The sequence below is a fragment of the Cladophialophora yegresii genome (assembly GCF_000585515.1).
Source record: "Cladophialophora yegresii CBS 114405 chromosome Unknown aczIN-supercont1.2, whole genome shotgun sequence".
Taxonomy (NCBI): domain Eukaryota; kingdom Fungi; phylum Ascomycota; class Eurotiomycetes; order Chaetothyriales; family Herpotrichiellaceae; genus Cladophialophora; species Cladophialophora yegresii.
Window position 1 is genome coordinate 2791378 of NW_006913046.1, and position 12871 is coordinate 2804248.

The window sequence follows — 12871 nt, forward strand, 5'->3', positions numbered from 1 at the left end:
CCGCCAACATGAACTCGTCATAGCTCCCAGGGCTCCAGAAGTAGAAGACATGATCATGGCCGCTATGGACCTAGGTTGGCACCAACATCGTCTTCCTCCAACCCGGGCAAGGCACCATCATCGTAATCATCAAAAGGAAGACCCGCCTCGCGACATCGGCTCTGCCACTTGCTCGTCTCAGCCCAAGCAGCTCTTGCCGATTCCTTCATGCGATCGAGCCGATTGGTGAGTTCCTTTATGGCAATATCAAAGGTGGCGCGTTCGTCTTGCCATTTGGCCTTCTCGTTGACCAGTTCTTGGACGTATTCGTAGGTACGTTGCAAGATTGCGCCTTTGTTCTTCTCGGTGCCGGGCACAATCTTGGCAATGTTTTCGATGCCTTCATTGATGACTTCGCGGCGACGGCGTTCAACTAGAGGACAGAATCATGAGCATGCCGAAAGGGCCAAGCGCGGAATCATTGTATGGCTTACCTTCCTTGTGATTGTCCTTGCGCAACTGGTGCCACTCTGTGCTACCGACGGCGGGTTTCGCTGCTTGCTCGTTGTTGTTGTTATTGTTGGTACTGGGGTTGGCATTGGCATTGGCGTTGGCCACAGCCCCGACCAGAGCTTGCGCCGTGCTCATGCCGCCGCCGACCGTCGCACTACCGTCTTCGAAGGTGAAAGGAAGGCCGGCGTCTCCCTGATTATGACCGGGTTCGGGGTAGGTGGAGGGGTTCATGCCCGGTGCGGCGAGCGCGGCTTGTGCGGTGCGAGTGTTTTCGTCCGAAAGCATGCCATCGCCCTGCAGGAGGAGACCATAATTGTTCGGATCGTGTTCCCCATTGGTATTGCTGATTTGCATCCTGCCCTCACGCCCATCCTGATCTCCGACTGCTCTCTTGCGTTTATTAGATGTGCTGCCAGTCGCAGCGGCGCCAGTTTGATTCGCCATGAAATCAGAGAGTGACTTCTGAAAATTCTCCAGGGGGTCGGCGGTAATATACGAGCTTGATGGTCAAGCTTGCGCCTGACTCAACTAGCTTCGTTGAATGTTGAGGGTCGCAAGGCGATATGGGGATGGGTAGGCGACAAGGTTGAATCTGGCGACTCGAAGGAAACTACCAATGCACGGTTAGCCATGGTCGGGGACATGTTGGTCCTCGACGACCAAGTGTGGGCAACATATGTGGAAACGAGAAGAGGAAATGGGTCAAAGATGGTGTGCAGCTGCAGATGTCACATGAGGACCGCGAGGGAGGGAAGGTGGAATGGGCGCGTCTGCCCGTCGCCAGTCTACCACTCTGCCACTGCTGAGCCTGCGCGCACTTTGGCCGCCAGGCATCACAGCTAGAGAGGCAGCGGCCTGGTGTCTCCCGCACCCTGGGCGCCGGCTGGGATGGACGTGCGAGGGCGCTTGTCGCTGAAGACGACATCATGGTGAACTGCACGTAGCCGTAGCCGCAAACAAGTTGATCCCAAGCGGGACATGGGTAAAGCGGATCGCATCAGGTGACTTTGATGAATGCAACTTACCTGGGTTGACTGGCTGAGCTCCAACCTGCCTCAGACAACTGCACCGGTGTCGTTTTCGACCGCGGCTTTCGCGACAAGAATAGGCACGGCGGCGAGATAGCGGTCGTTGAAAATGGAAATCGGCAACCTGTTCTCGACGTGTTGAGACTCAATACTCTCTGTCGGGCTATAACGAGGAGAGAGCGAGTCGAAGGTCACGGGGAAGGTGCAGGTCATGTGAAATGTTATTTGAACGAAGTCACGACATTGCACGTCCGAATGCCGCCTAGCGCATGTTTTAGCGTGGACTTGCCACCGCACTTGGCAGTGCTGCTTCCCCTCCATCGCCTGGCCTGACACTCTGACTGGGTCTCGTGATTGCATCGCTGACCGTCCATCCAACATGTGGTGGGGCACGTCTTATCATTGCTGAGACAATGCCGCGGCCACCATATCAGGATCTCCTGCACACCGGTGCAGTGGTTGCAGTGCATGTTTCCATGGGAAAGTCGGTTTTCCGACCTTCTGCACTCCTTACCCTGGGGCATTTTTGGGGCAGAACAATAGGCCCAGGCGACCATTTGTCTTGCTGGACTCTGCACTGGCCGTTTCTGTGGTCCATGGTCTTTCAAGCCGCCGGTATGGCATCCGCATCATTAGTCGTCAAGCCCTCCGGCTCTGTCTTCTGCTTGAATGTGAGGGAGTAGGCGGGTGGAGAGTCTGTATCCACCACTAGGACGCCCTCCTGAGCACGACCAAGGATATCCCAAAGCCGGACGCGCCCATCTTTTGTAATGCCCATAACACAGCTACTGCCTGCATACCTCACCTCCCCAACGCGCGGGGCAATCCCTTCGTCGCCTGTCCTATTAGCACAGACGAGAAAAGCCTCGGACTGAGCGCCATGGGGTCCAAAAAGTGGCATTAGTCTGTCGATCCAGTAGTTGAGGGTGTCGTGATCCGGCTCCATCATCTGACTGGCCAACTCTTCGGCGCTCAGCCTCGTCAGCCAGGCCATACTGATGACGATGACTTTGGCACGAGCCTCGCGCGCGTGATTGCCGAATTCATACGCCGTCCAAGGCGCCTCGAACTTGTAGGGGTTGATGTCCATGCATATACCCGCTGCAGCTTTGACCTGCTGACCTGTGCCACCAATCGGAAGCACTCCCGCCCAGAAGCCCTGCCCCTCTTGAGCCCACGTCTCGTCGGTGTAGTACAAGAACGACTTTCGATAATGGGCCACCACGTCCCCTGTGGAGCCGACAAAGACGAGCGAGTTGTAGGCGACCTTGCCGGTCTCTTCGGCAGTGATCCGTTTGTCATAGACTGTGTTGTAGTTGCCTTCTTCGGCGGCTTCGGGATAGCCTACAGCCACGGTGCATTTGAGGCGTTTGGCGGTGCGGGCCGCCCATCGAGTCGAAGGCCCTGCCGCTGTTGGTTCGAGGAACGGTGCGATTGCTGCTAGTGACGGGTGGTTATACCCTGCCACCCTCGTTAGCCCCCAACAGTGCCAGGCTGTGCAGACAGGGACAGCATTCGTTCTGCTGGCACTCGGACCGTGGTAGAGCATGATACCCTGTCGTGACGTTGGAACGCCGACTCTACCTGGGCTTGCGGAGGTTGGACTTACCGGTAAATGCAAGCTCTGGAAGAACCAACAGATCAATGCCATCCAGCTCACCTTCCCTTTCCTGCCGCATGAGCAGGCTTTCTGCTCGGCTGAAGTTGGCTGCCACTTCCGCCAGCCGCGGAGAGAACTGAAGGGTAGCAATCTTCATGTTGGCGCTTTGCACCGAGCCCACAAAAATGGATTTAGATCTCTTGACACCGGGAGGACATGGTGGTTGCCTGGCTCTGCCCGCTCCTTTTAGCCGCCTGCTATTCCCGAAGTTGGTCAGGTGCAAACTTGTTTGGACCCTCTTGGAAGCTCAGGCTGCGGTGGCCAAGTTGAGGAGTTCTATGCCATCTCGAGCATCAAAAGGCAGCATGCTAAGAAGCAGCGATTGGAAGATTGCAGTTCAACCGCTTCGGAGGAAATTTCCCGCCGCTTTGGAGGCACGGCAGGCTACTAGTTTGCCCCCACTACTCTATGCCCCCACCCTCGGTCGACTTGCCGTATGTACAAATACCAGAAGCGGCAGGGCGGTTTATGCGAGAGGCGGCTTTCGTAGCTCTTCCTCAATCGCGTCACGCCTCTAGCCTTAAAACTATCGGCCACCGAATGTACTTTGGCACAATCCGACTATGATCAAAATGAAGAAAGGCATTTTTGTCCGTGACAGACCCAACAAGCCATCTCCAAGCATCACGAAACGGCGTGGAAAGGGCATCTTAATTTATTTCTTCGGCTTTTGGGGTGATCTGATCACTTCCCAGTTGGGCCAGCATCCTGATCATGGACGTGATGCGCATGGCTCAAAGAGCTTCGACTCGGTGTTGGCTGCTAAGAATGATACTTCTTATCCTCCCAACCCATAAGAGTCTCTACTAGAGCATCCTCTATACAATGGTTTTCGTAACTCACTCGCACCCTATTTCGTCCCCATTTCTTCTTGCCCGCACACTGCTGTACACGTAATTCTGCATTTATCGGGCAGTGTAACCACCATCGATGACAATATCTGCACCAGTCGTGTAGGAGCTAGCATCACTGGCCAAGTAGACATAAGCACCCTTGAGCTCGGTCGCCTTGGCATCCCGGCCCAATGGAATCATGCTATGCCATAGGTTCTGGATGTCTTGAGAAACGAAATCGGACAGACCGGTGTCAATGTAGCCAGGTGAAATGGAGTTGACACGGGCAAAGTCGCGCCATTCATTAGCCAGAGAGCGGGCCATGTGGATGCAACCAGCTTTGGCGACGTTGTAGGAGGTCTGCGTCACCTGTTAGAAGATTTGCGTAGTGGGAGGAAAGTTCAAAACGCACCTGTTCCTGAGGGAAGTTGGCAATGTGGCCGGACATGGAAGCAGTGATGATGAAGCTGCCAGTCTTTCGTTCTCTGAAGTGCAGACCGACCGCTCGAGCACAGTGGTAGACACCGGTCAGATCAGTCTGGATAACTTCATTCCACTTCTCGACAGGGGCATCGAGGATGCCGCTGTCGGCAGTCCGGCCGGCATTGGCGATGAAAACATCAACCTTGCCAAAGTCTTGGATGACATCCTTGACCAGCTTCTCCACCTCTTCGTAGCTGCCAACATTGCACTTGTATGCCTTCGACTTGACGCCGTGCTTCTCTTGCAGTTCTTGGGCATTCTTCTCACCACCCTGCGGACGAGATGAGTATGTGATGGCAACATCAGCACCCATCTCAGCACATCCTCGGGCAGCTTCAGTGCCAATACCTGTGGGGCCAGAGGCACCGGTGACGATGACCACTTTACCCTTCAGGCTGAAGAGGTCCTTCAGAGAGGTGGCTGTGGGAGGTGGGATAGGCATATTGGCGGATTTGCTCGGATTTCAATGGATGCGGGGTATACTCAAGTACAACTGAGGTCCGTATGATTCGAAAGTCAAGTCGAGTTGGGATGAAGCGGTTTGAAGGTCGAAGATAAAGAAAGAAAGAAAATTTTTCAGCGGCGACAGTGATCGCAGTTAATATAATGCGAGAGCAGCCTCTGGTCCCCTCATTGATTGGAAAGATTGACAGTGTTGATTTGCTGTACATTTCCGTCATGGGCCGCAAAGCGATTGAATCGATGAAGACGCGCTGATGACGTAAGGCGACCGCTGTTGCCCCATAATTCAATTTAGGAAAGCATGCGACCGTTCAACGAGGGGCATTGCGGGCACAAGATGGTGCAGATTGTTACTTCGTGACTCAGCGGCCCTGGCGGCCGAGGTCCTTTCTGTTTTCGTGGAATGCTTGACAAACCGTGGCATCTGTTAGCTAAGTTGGACCGGTCGCTACTCGCTGCCGGTAGTGTTCCTGGAGTCTTGTGCATCGTTATGGTTGACTAAGACTGTACTCTTAGTAGAGGATCCATCGTTTAGCTAAGCCAACTGGAAAGAGGACCTTAGATTCACGATAGTCACCAAGCTCCATTGGGAATTGGTGGCCGTCCGCCCCATTCGAGCCCTGCATAAGCTCGGCTGCGCTAAGGAACTCGATGTGTACACAGTAGTTTCAGTAGCCGAAGACCTCGCCCACACTGAGTCCAACGACCCTAACGCCAGCCAAGGCAACAACAGCCAGGACCACATCGACAATGAGGAGTACCCCGCTGGCCATGAGATACCTAGGCATGAAAACCCTGTATAACATCAGATGTCGCCGCAGGTGTCCCGCCCACAAGGTTGTTGCCAGCTGAATAGTTGCGTAGTACAGCGTGTGCGTCAGGCAAGCGCCCAGTACGTCGTTTAGGAGCCCGCGCAGTCCAGCCTTCTCTATTGGTCTTTTCCACAGGACGGTCAATGGGACCGCTGCTGCGCATATAATCTGAGCCCCAAAGGTGTTGTAAACAACCAGCAGCGGAGACCAAGGGTATCGGATCGTGCGTAAGGGGACGAACGCCGAGTTCCATTGGATGGAAGCCAATGTTGCTTGATGTCCAGTCTTGAAGAAATGGTAGGATCCAAGGATTGCCAGCATGATCGGACCGACACTAGACTTATTGGTGGAGGTGACAGTCAGTCCGTTAGTATCCAAGATCTCGAGCAGACACAGGATCTGCCAGGTTAGAATGGCAACGGAATACTGGCCCATGGGTGGAAGGAGCAGGCACAGTGTCAATACCAGGGCGGGCACCATGAGGAAGTAACGACTTCCATAGACGTTCGCGAAGCCAAATATGGTCAGCTGGGGTCGAGCAGGCTTGCCAAATTCGTCCACAGCTACTTTCGGTTCGGCTATAGAGATGTCGATGCAGGGCTTCGCCCAGACAAAGGTACCTATCCCGACAGGTATAGCGACCGCTAGGGAACACCGGGCCAGCGTAATGCCGATCGTCTTGAGAGTACTAGATGAGATCGTATCGACCAGCCACTCGCCGTTGTCGGCGGCATCCACCGTCCAATAGGCGGCGGTGAGCAGCAAACCCATCCGGACACTGAAGCCTATCCAGAAGCCGGCAGATGCCGCGTACGACGCAGTGCCCTTGTAGAAAGCTTTGATAATCTCTGGGATTATCAGAGCCACAGAATATGGTATGAGCAGTTGCCATGGCGCTGATGTTGAGGAGTTGGTTGAAGCATAGAAGGTGGAACGGCATCCTGGCATTTGCTCCTCGCGGCAAAGGGCCGAGAATGAGGAAGCTCGAGTGAGGAGGATGAAAACAACTGACTGGTAGGTCCCCAAGACTCGATCAGCTTTGGATGCTTGGCGTAAAGAAGAGGCTAGTGATACAAGACCGAACGAACCCAGGAAGAACAGAAGAATGGTATCCTCGTGAATGGTGTAGGAATTCGACGCAAATCCTGCCGACTGGGTAACGGAGAAGATGAACATCATCCAACCCCATGTGGATGGTAAGTACGACCGGGGGGCGAAGTGGTGCCAGTGGGACCAGAAGGCAGCTCCAACGACGCCTCCTGCACCTGCGCCGATAACAACACCAGCCACTGCTGTGAGATGTGCTGGCAAGACAACGCCGAGCAAAGCTCCCAGCCCAGCGCCCGTAGCTGTGCCAAGTCCTATGCTTCGGATCAGTCCAGCAGCAAGTCCGGCTTTGTCTCCTCTGAGGAAGACAGCAAACAAGAGGAGGGCGAGTGCAGAGCCCGAGAGCAAAACCCCAATCAGCATATCTACCAGGTTGAAGTTCGCCCACAGCTGCCTGTACATAGAGATTACTTCCCCGTGCCAATTGACAAGAGCACGATATGAGCTTTCCCACCGGCCATCCTCGTAGGCCTTTGTTGATTCGGCAAGATACATGGTCTGGATGGTGTAGGCTTCGTCAGGGAGACCCAAGTCACGCGAGACAGAATAGTGCTCTTGATATCTTGAAATCTGACCCTGAGCCCAACGTCCCACCACGGCGAGATTTTTCCAGTCCGTATCTCCTGATCCGAGAAAAGCTTCAGCGATAGGCATGCCAAGATTATTGAACGGGATAGGTAGGCCAAGCAGGATAGACAGGGTTGAGACGAGATCGATCTGACCAACAGGGCGCTCTTTAGCAGTGGCGGGCGGTAATAGGGCGTCTCTGTCGATTCTTCCGAACCGAGGCTGCTTCGAGTACATCCAAAGAGCCGCTTCGATCTCTTCATCAGACTCTCCGCCATGATCTCCTTTCGTGTCCATACCGTGATCACCCATTATGACAAGGAGCGTCCGATCATCGAGCTTGTCGATGATCTGCTGAACCACTCCATTCATCTGGCGGAGCTTTTCGGCCATGGCTGGATGGTTTGGTCCGTATCGATGACCTGCGTGATCGACCCCAAGGAAATGTCCAAAGATAACGTCCCACTGCACCGGAGACTGCTCGAGTAAAGGCATAATATGCTCCACAACCCCATTGTCAACAGTATGAAGATCCCAAACATTAAAAGAATCATATGGCCGCGTCATATTCGGGTCGAAATATCCAGGGAATAGAGAATGCCACGTGTCGTCTCCGAGCTGTACAATCGTCTTTCCCGCAGCCTTCAATTGAGAAACGATGTTATCTTCTTCGATCGCCGTGCCAGCAAAATTCGAGCCAATGTCAATGAAGGTAGGGAGTGTGCCAGTCGTGAGGCCTTTCAATCGCTGGAGCGTGCTCGTTGGAGGATCGGCAATAAAGGGCAGGAGAAATGCATTAGCGGGACTCGAAGCAGCGATCTCGTGGAAGATAGGGAGGTTATTCAGGTAAAACTTTTGCTCTGGCTCGGTAGAGAAACGATGGGAAGGGATGGTGAAATCGTATCGTAAAGCATCGATTATTATGATAACTGCTCGATCGAAAGTCTTGGGATGCCAGCAGCCGTCGACGTCAGGGGTTGGCTGATCATAGGGATCGATATCACATTGAGACCTGTTGTCCAACACCAGCCTAGTGAGAAGAAAACCTTTGGCGAAGAAGAGAATGCCGATGATATGTACAACTCTAGAAGCTGGTCAATATGCTATCGGCGCACAGCGCACGGTTTCTCAGCAAGTCACCCACGTTAACCATAAAATAATGAGCGTCAGAAGTATGTGAGTGACCTTGAACGAGATTATCCTCTGTCGGTTGCGCTCCTCTGCCACAGGACTGAGCCTGGGAGGTGTGTCAGGCAGGTCGCCGATGTGCTGACCCTGAGCAGCATTCTCAACCATGGCCTCCCAGGAGACGGGTCAAGCCGGAGAGTAGGTAAGAAAACGAGAAAGCTCGAGAATCGCTCCTGAGAAAAAACATCAAGGTAACAAGACAAAAATGTACAGGGCCGACACTCGCGCACACATTGCTGCGCAGAAGGTATGTACTTCTAGATCGCGAACTCGTGAGGCGCCGTGCACGCAGAAAGAGCAGAAAGCGTGACGAAGGCAAGTGTACCGAGGCAAAAGGCCAGTTTAGCTCCCGCATGACAGCTGATCGATTGGCGGAACACAAGCACGTTGTCTCGTATCTCGTATAACGACCGGCTTAGCAATCGTCTGAAACGTGCAAGTTTCCAGAATCGTCGCCTGTACCGCGCACTCCGCGTTTTGTATGGAGTAAGTCTTGTTCCAATATCTTTCACGACCTTGTACCCCTCTCCGCGGCCCTCCTACTGTGTATCACCAGCACACACAAACACACACATTAGAATGGAAGACCCGCGAGCGGCCTCGGCGCCTGCGCCCGCGTTCACCTTCAAAAAGCGCAACCTAAAGTCCAAATCGACGATCCGCAAACGACCCGCCACACCACCCCCCGATACCGCCCTACAATCGGACTCGGACTCAGGCTTTTCGTCCTTTGAGGACTCTGATGGCCAAAGACAAGTAAAGCGACGGCGCAAGAACGCAGGCACCGTCGCCGCATCGTCGGCTCAAAATGCCAAACCTCGTCACTCATCAGTGGGCGAGCCAGCTCCAGCCGCCTCGGCAGCCGTAGCGGCGCGCACCAACAAAGACGACGCCACAAAGACCTCGAATTGGTTCGATGAGGAGGATCAGCAGGGGACGACGGAGACCAAAGCGTCAGAAAAGCCCAAGCCCACGAGCACAACAGATGGAACGTACAAAGGCGTGGCGAACTATCAATCGTTCATCCAGAAAAATCCCGACCGCGCAGCCGCAGCCTCATCCAAACAGGTCGGGCCGGTCAAGTCGTCGACAAACGTGCGCACCATCACCGTGACCGACTTCGCGCCCGACGTGTGCAAGGACTACAAGCAGACCGGGTTCTGCGGGTTCGGTGACAACTGCAAGTACCTGCACGCGCGGGAAGATTACAAGCAAGGCTGGCAGCTCGATCGGGACTGGGAGATCAGCACAAAGGGGAAGGCCCCTGGTGGGAAGACGGTTGCATCTGCAGATCGCAACGGCGCGGCGGCGGGGGCGGAGGACAATGAGGACGAGAAGCTGCTTGAAAGAATACCGTTTGCGTGCATTATTTGCAAGGAGTCTTACAAGAACCCTATCGTCACGAAATGTGGGCATTACTTTTGTGAGGCGTGTGCACTGAAGCGGTATCGGAAGGATCCTTCATGTGCGGCGTGTGGGGCCGGCACAGGGGGTGTTTTCAACGTGGCGAAGAAATTGAATCGATTGTTGGACAAGAAGAGAGAGCGAGAAAGGTTAAAGAGAGAAAAGGCCGATGGAGCAGGTGAGCACTCATAGTCGAGTGTTGGATCAACTCCTTGTCACGGTTCCGGGCAGCAGAAACCGCACGGATAGATCCTGGTAACTTCGGGAAGCAGTTGGTTCAAGCAGAAGAGAAAGTATCGGACGATGCGAATGAAGTGCTGGATATCGTGAGCTCGTAAGGAAATTTGTGTCCTGCAGCACGCCAAGAGCTATGATACTGAGATAAGTGGTGGGAGAATTGGCGCCAATGTCTATCAAATACGAGCTCGACACCCAGCTCAAGTGAAGGCGATTGTATCCTGCGTACACAATATTGAGGGACCCAGTCACAAAGAGCACCAACTGCATGATGAAGAACTTGACCATCGGAGCCCGGGGCGAAAGCGCATACTGCAACCGTCGAACTAAGCAATTGTTCAAAGTCATTCGTGAGTCGAAAAGGAGCGGCTATTGGTCGTTGTCTACCGAGTATCATATGGCTGGGCGGGCATCTCGAATGGTCTATCCATCGTCCCCGTTTGCTGCTGATGAGTGGTCTGGGGCGAGCCCATGTTATGTCCTAGTGTTGCGCCGACATTGGGGTTCGGCGACGTGGAGCTCACAACCGTCTGCGTCTGTTAGGAAGTAACGTTAGCGGGTGCACCACGCTCACACGCAGAAGTGTGGAGGCGAAAGACTTACATCACTAGCTTGACTTGACAGCCATTGATTGACGCTCGCATGTGCCCCGTTTGTCTTTTCGCCTCCCCCCAGCTCGCTGGGTGCCTCTGTGGGAGACATCGCTGTCCAGCGAGAATACCTGTCCGCTTGCGATCCACCATTGTGCGGTATGCCATCATTAGCCATCGGTTGTGTCATCATGGGCTGTCCGTGTTCGCCGCTAGCTGCAAAATTCCTGCGCCGCCGGCTTCGGTAGAACAGCAGCGCAAGTCCACCAACGATGAGGATGAGACCGAGCACGCCACCTACCACCCCTCCGACGATAGGACCGACGTTGCTGCTGCTGTGGTGGGATGAGGCGGCTGCTGTGGTCGAAACAGGACCGACCGTCGCACTGCTGGTCGGAGCAGGTGTTGCTTCCGTCGTTGGATCACAGGACGCCTTGAGCGCATAGCCACCCCCTATATTGTCGAAGTTTGTCCGAATTGCGGGTGCCATCTGGAACTGCGAGCGCTTGTAGTCTGCGATAATGTAGTTCATTGTCATATAAGGGATACCCCAGTCCAGCACGTATCCGTCGCTGGTAGTATTGATGACCGTGCTGATCTGGTACGTGTTGTCGACAACCTCGTATTGGCCATCGTCGTTGTAGCCGCGTGGGTAGTAGAACAATTCCTCAGCAGGGATGACGGACTTGTAGCCATTCTGCAGCGTCACGGTGACATTACCTGTTGGTACAGCGTTGGATGCATAAGACAGATACGAGGCGTTGTAGTAGCCACCAGTAGCTGTCTTAAAGTTTTCCCAAACGCCTTGCGGGACGTAGAGCACCCTTTGTGAAGGATTCAAGTTGACTTGAAGCGATTCGGATGAATTGGAAAAGAGGTTCGTAGAGCCGGTTTCGTCGGAGTAAGAGAGGCCAGTGATGACGACGCACATCTCACACTGTTCCTGAGAGTCGAAAGTGGTCAGAGTGCCATTGATTCTGGTCGTGTCATAGCCGCCGATAACGAGTGACCCGTCGACTGGGTGGTCGATGGACCGAGAGCCAGGCCAGAGTCCGAAAACGGTGGATGGTGTGGAATTGGTTTCAACGCCAATCCTCAGGAAGTCCGAACCAGCTCCGAGCGGGATAACGCCTTGTCCACCATAGCCGGGTTCGTCATATACCGCAGGATATCCATATATGGAAGCATTCCCAAAGGTCAAAAGATCGTTGAAGTGGACGAAGGACAGTTGATTTGGGTTCGATTCGAGTGTACCGTTCCATTGAGCCTCTGCAACCTGTAGAAACGTCTGTGATTTTGAGTAGTCGAAGACACCACCGTACAGTCCGATACAGGAGTCATTGTATTGTGGAGAGCACTGCTCTCGATTCACCACATACAGAACATCGTCGGAAGTGCTTGGCCTGAGCGATACTATCTGTGGCGGACTCCCCATGGACACCTGAATGCCTCTAGTTATGGCCTTCTGGTTGGTCGTGACTGTGACGTTTGTCCATGGCAAGCTGTCGAGATTATTAGTCGGGCCCAGAATCGCTTGTCACAGCAACTCCTCGCGCGCGTTGCCTTTCGCGGTGAAGAACTTACAACATGGGCGGAGCCCCATTTGGACAGAGCGACATTTTGGAGGTTGGTCGAGCTGGACAACCAGTATAGTCACTGATCTGTGCAGAGAAATAGACCTAAAAGAATGAAGGCCTCCGGAAGTCGACGCCGCAGACCACAAAGTGGCGAACTCACAGCGCTGAGGTTTCCAGGAGATAGAAGGCGAGGAAAGCGGCAGGCGAGAGGCAGATGGTCACCGAATCCAGCCCAGGGCTCTTGAAATTACTTCGGCTCACCTTATGCGAGTGGTTCGCCTTGGCGTGTAGCCGGCCGGCGTAGCCCCAGCGATTTGCGGCAAGGCTGAGATGAGTTGACTCCTGTGGTTGAGGCGAGCAAAGCGGACAGCATTGTCCCAACTTACATACGTTCGAGTCCCTACCTGTGATGTTGCTTCATTCAGTGCCAT

The 12871-nt window shown here is 54.1% G+C and overlaps 6 protein-coding genes across 6 annotated transcripts; 1 reads left to right on the plus strand and 5 right to left on the minus strand.

Annotated features, from left to right (window-relative positions):
- Positions 1-62: 62 nt before the first annotated feature.
- On the minus strand, positions 63-846 carry A1O7_02935 (uncharacterized protein; the record flags this gene model as incomplete). Its single annotated transcript, XM_007756961.1, has 2 exons — positions 63-412; positions 474-846. The coding sequence occupies 2 exons, from the start codon at positions 844-846 to the stop codon at positions 63-65; spliced, it is 723 nt and encodes a 240-aa protein (XP_007755151.1).
- A 1278-nt stretch (positions 847-2124) lies between these two features.
- A1O7_02936 (uncharacterized protein) lies at positions 2125-3277 on the minus strand (the record flags this gene model as incomplete). The annotated part of the gene is made up of 2 exons (XM_007756962.1): positions 2125-2981; positions 3130-3277. 2 exons carry the CDS (start codon positions 3275-3277, stop codon positions 2125-2127), a joined length of 1005 nt encoding a protein of 334 aa, XP_007755152.1.
- An 808-nt stretch (positions 3278-4085) lies between these two features.
- On the minus strand, positions 4086-4938 carry A1O7_02937 (NADP-dependent mannitol dehydrogenase; the record flags this gene model as incomplete). Its single annotated transcript, XM_007756963.1, has 2 exons — positions 4086-4373; positions 4426-4938. The coding sequence occupies 2 exons, from the start codon at positions 4936-4938 to the stop codon at positions 4086-4088; spliced, it is 801 nt and encodes a 266-aa protein (XP_007755153.1).
- Positions 4939-5626: 688 nt separating this feature from the next.
- On the minus strand, positions 5627-8740 carry A1O7_02938 (phosphatidylinositol glycan, class O; the record flags this gene model as incomplete). Its single annotated transcript, XM_007756964.1, has 2 exons — positions 5627-8528; positions 8589-8740. 2 exons carry the CDS (start codon positions 8738-8740, stop codon positions 5627-5629), a joined length of 3054 nt encoding a protein of 1017 aa, XP_007755154.1.
- A 471-nt stretch (positions 8741-9211) lies between these two features.
- A1O7_02939 (uncharacterized protein) lies at positions 9212-10228 on the plus strand (the record flags this gene model as incomplete). Its single annotated transcript, XM_007756965.1, has 1 exon — positions 9212-10228. The coding sequence occupies one exon, from the start codon at positions 9212-9214 to the stop codon at positions 10226-10228; it is 1017 nt and encodes a 338-aa protein (XP_007755155.1).
- A 428-nt stretch (positions 10229-10656) lies between these two features.
- A1O7_02940 (uncharacterized protein) lies at positions 10657-12482 on the minus strand (the record flags this gene model as incomplete). Its single annotated transcript, XM_007756966.1, has 3 exons — positions 10657-10809; positions 10877-12365; positions 12448-12482. The coding sequence occupies 3 exons, from the start codon at positions 12480-12482 to the stop codon at positions 10657-10659; spliced, it is 1677 nt and encodes a 558-aa protein (XP_007755156.1).
- Between the last annotated feature and the right edge of the window lie 389 nt (positions 12483-12871).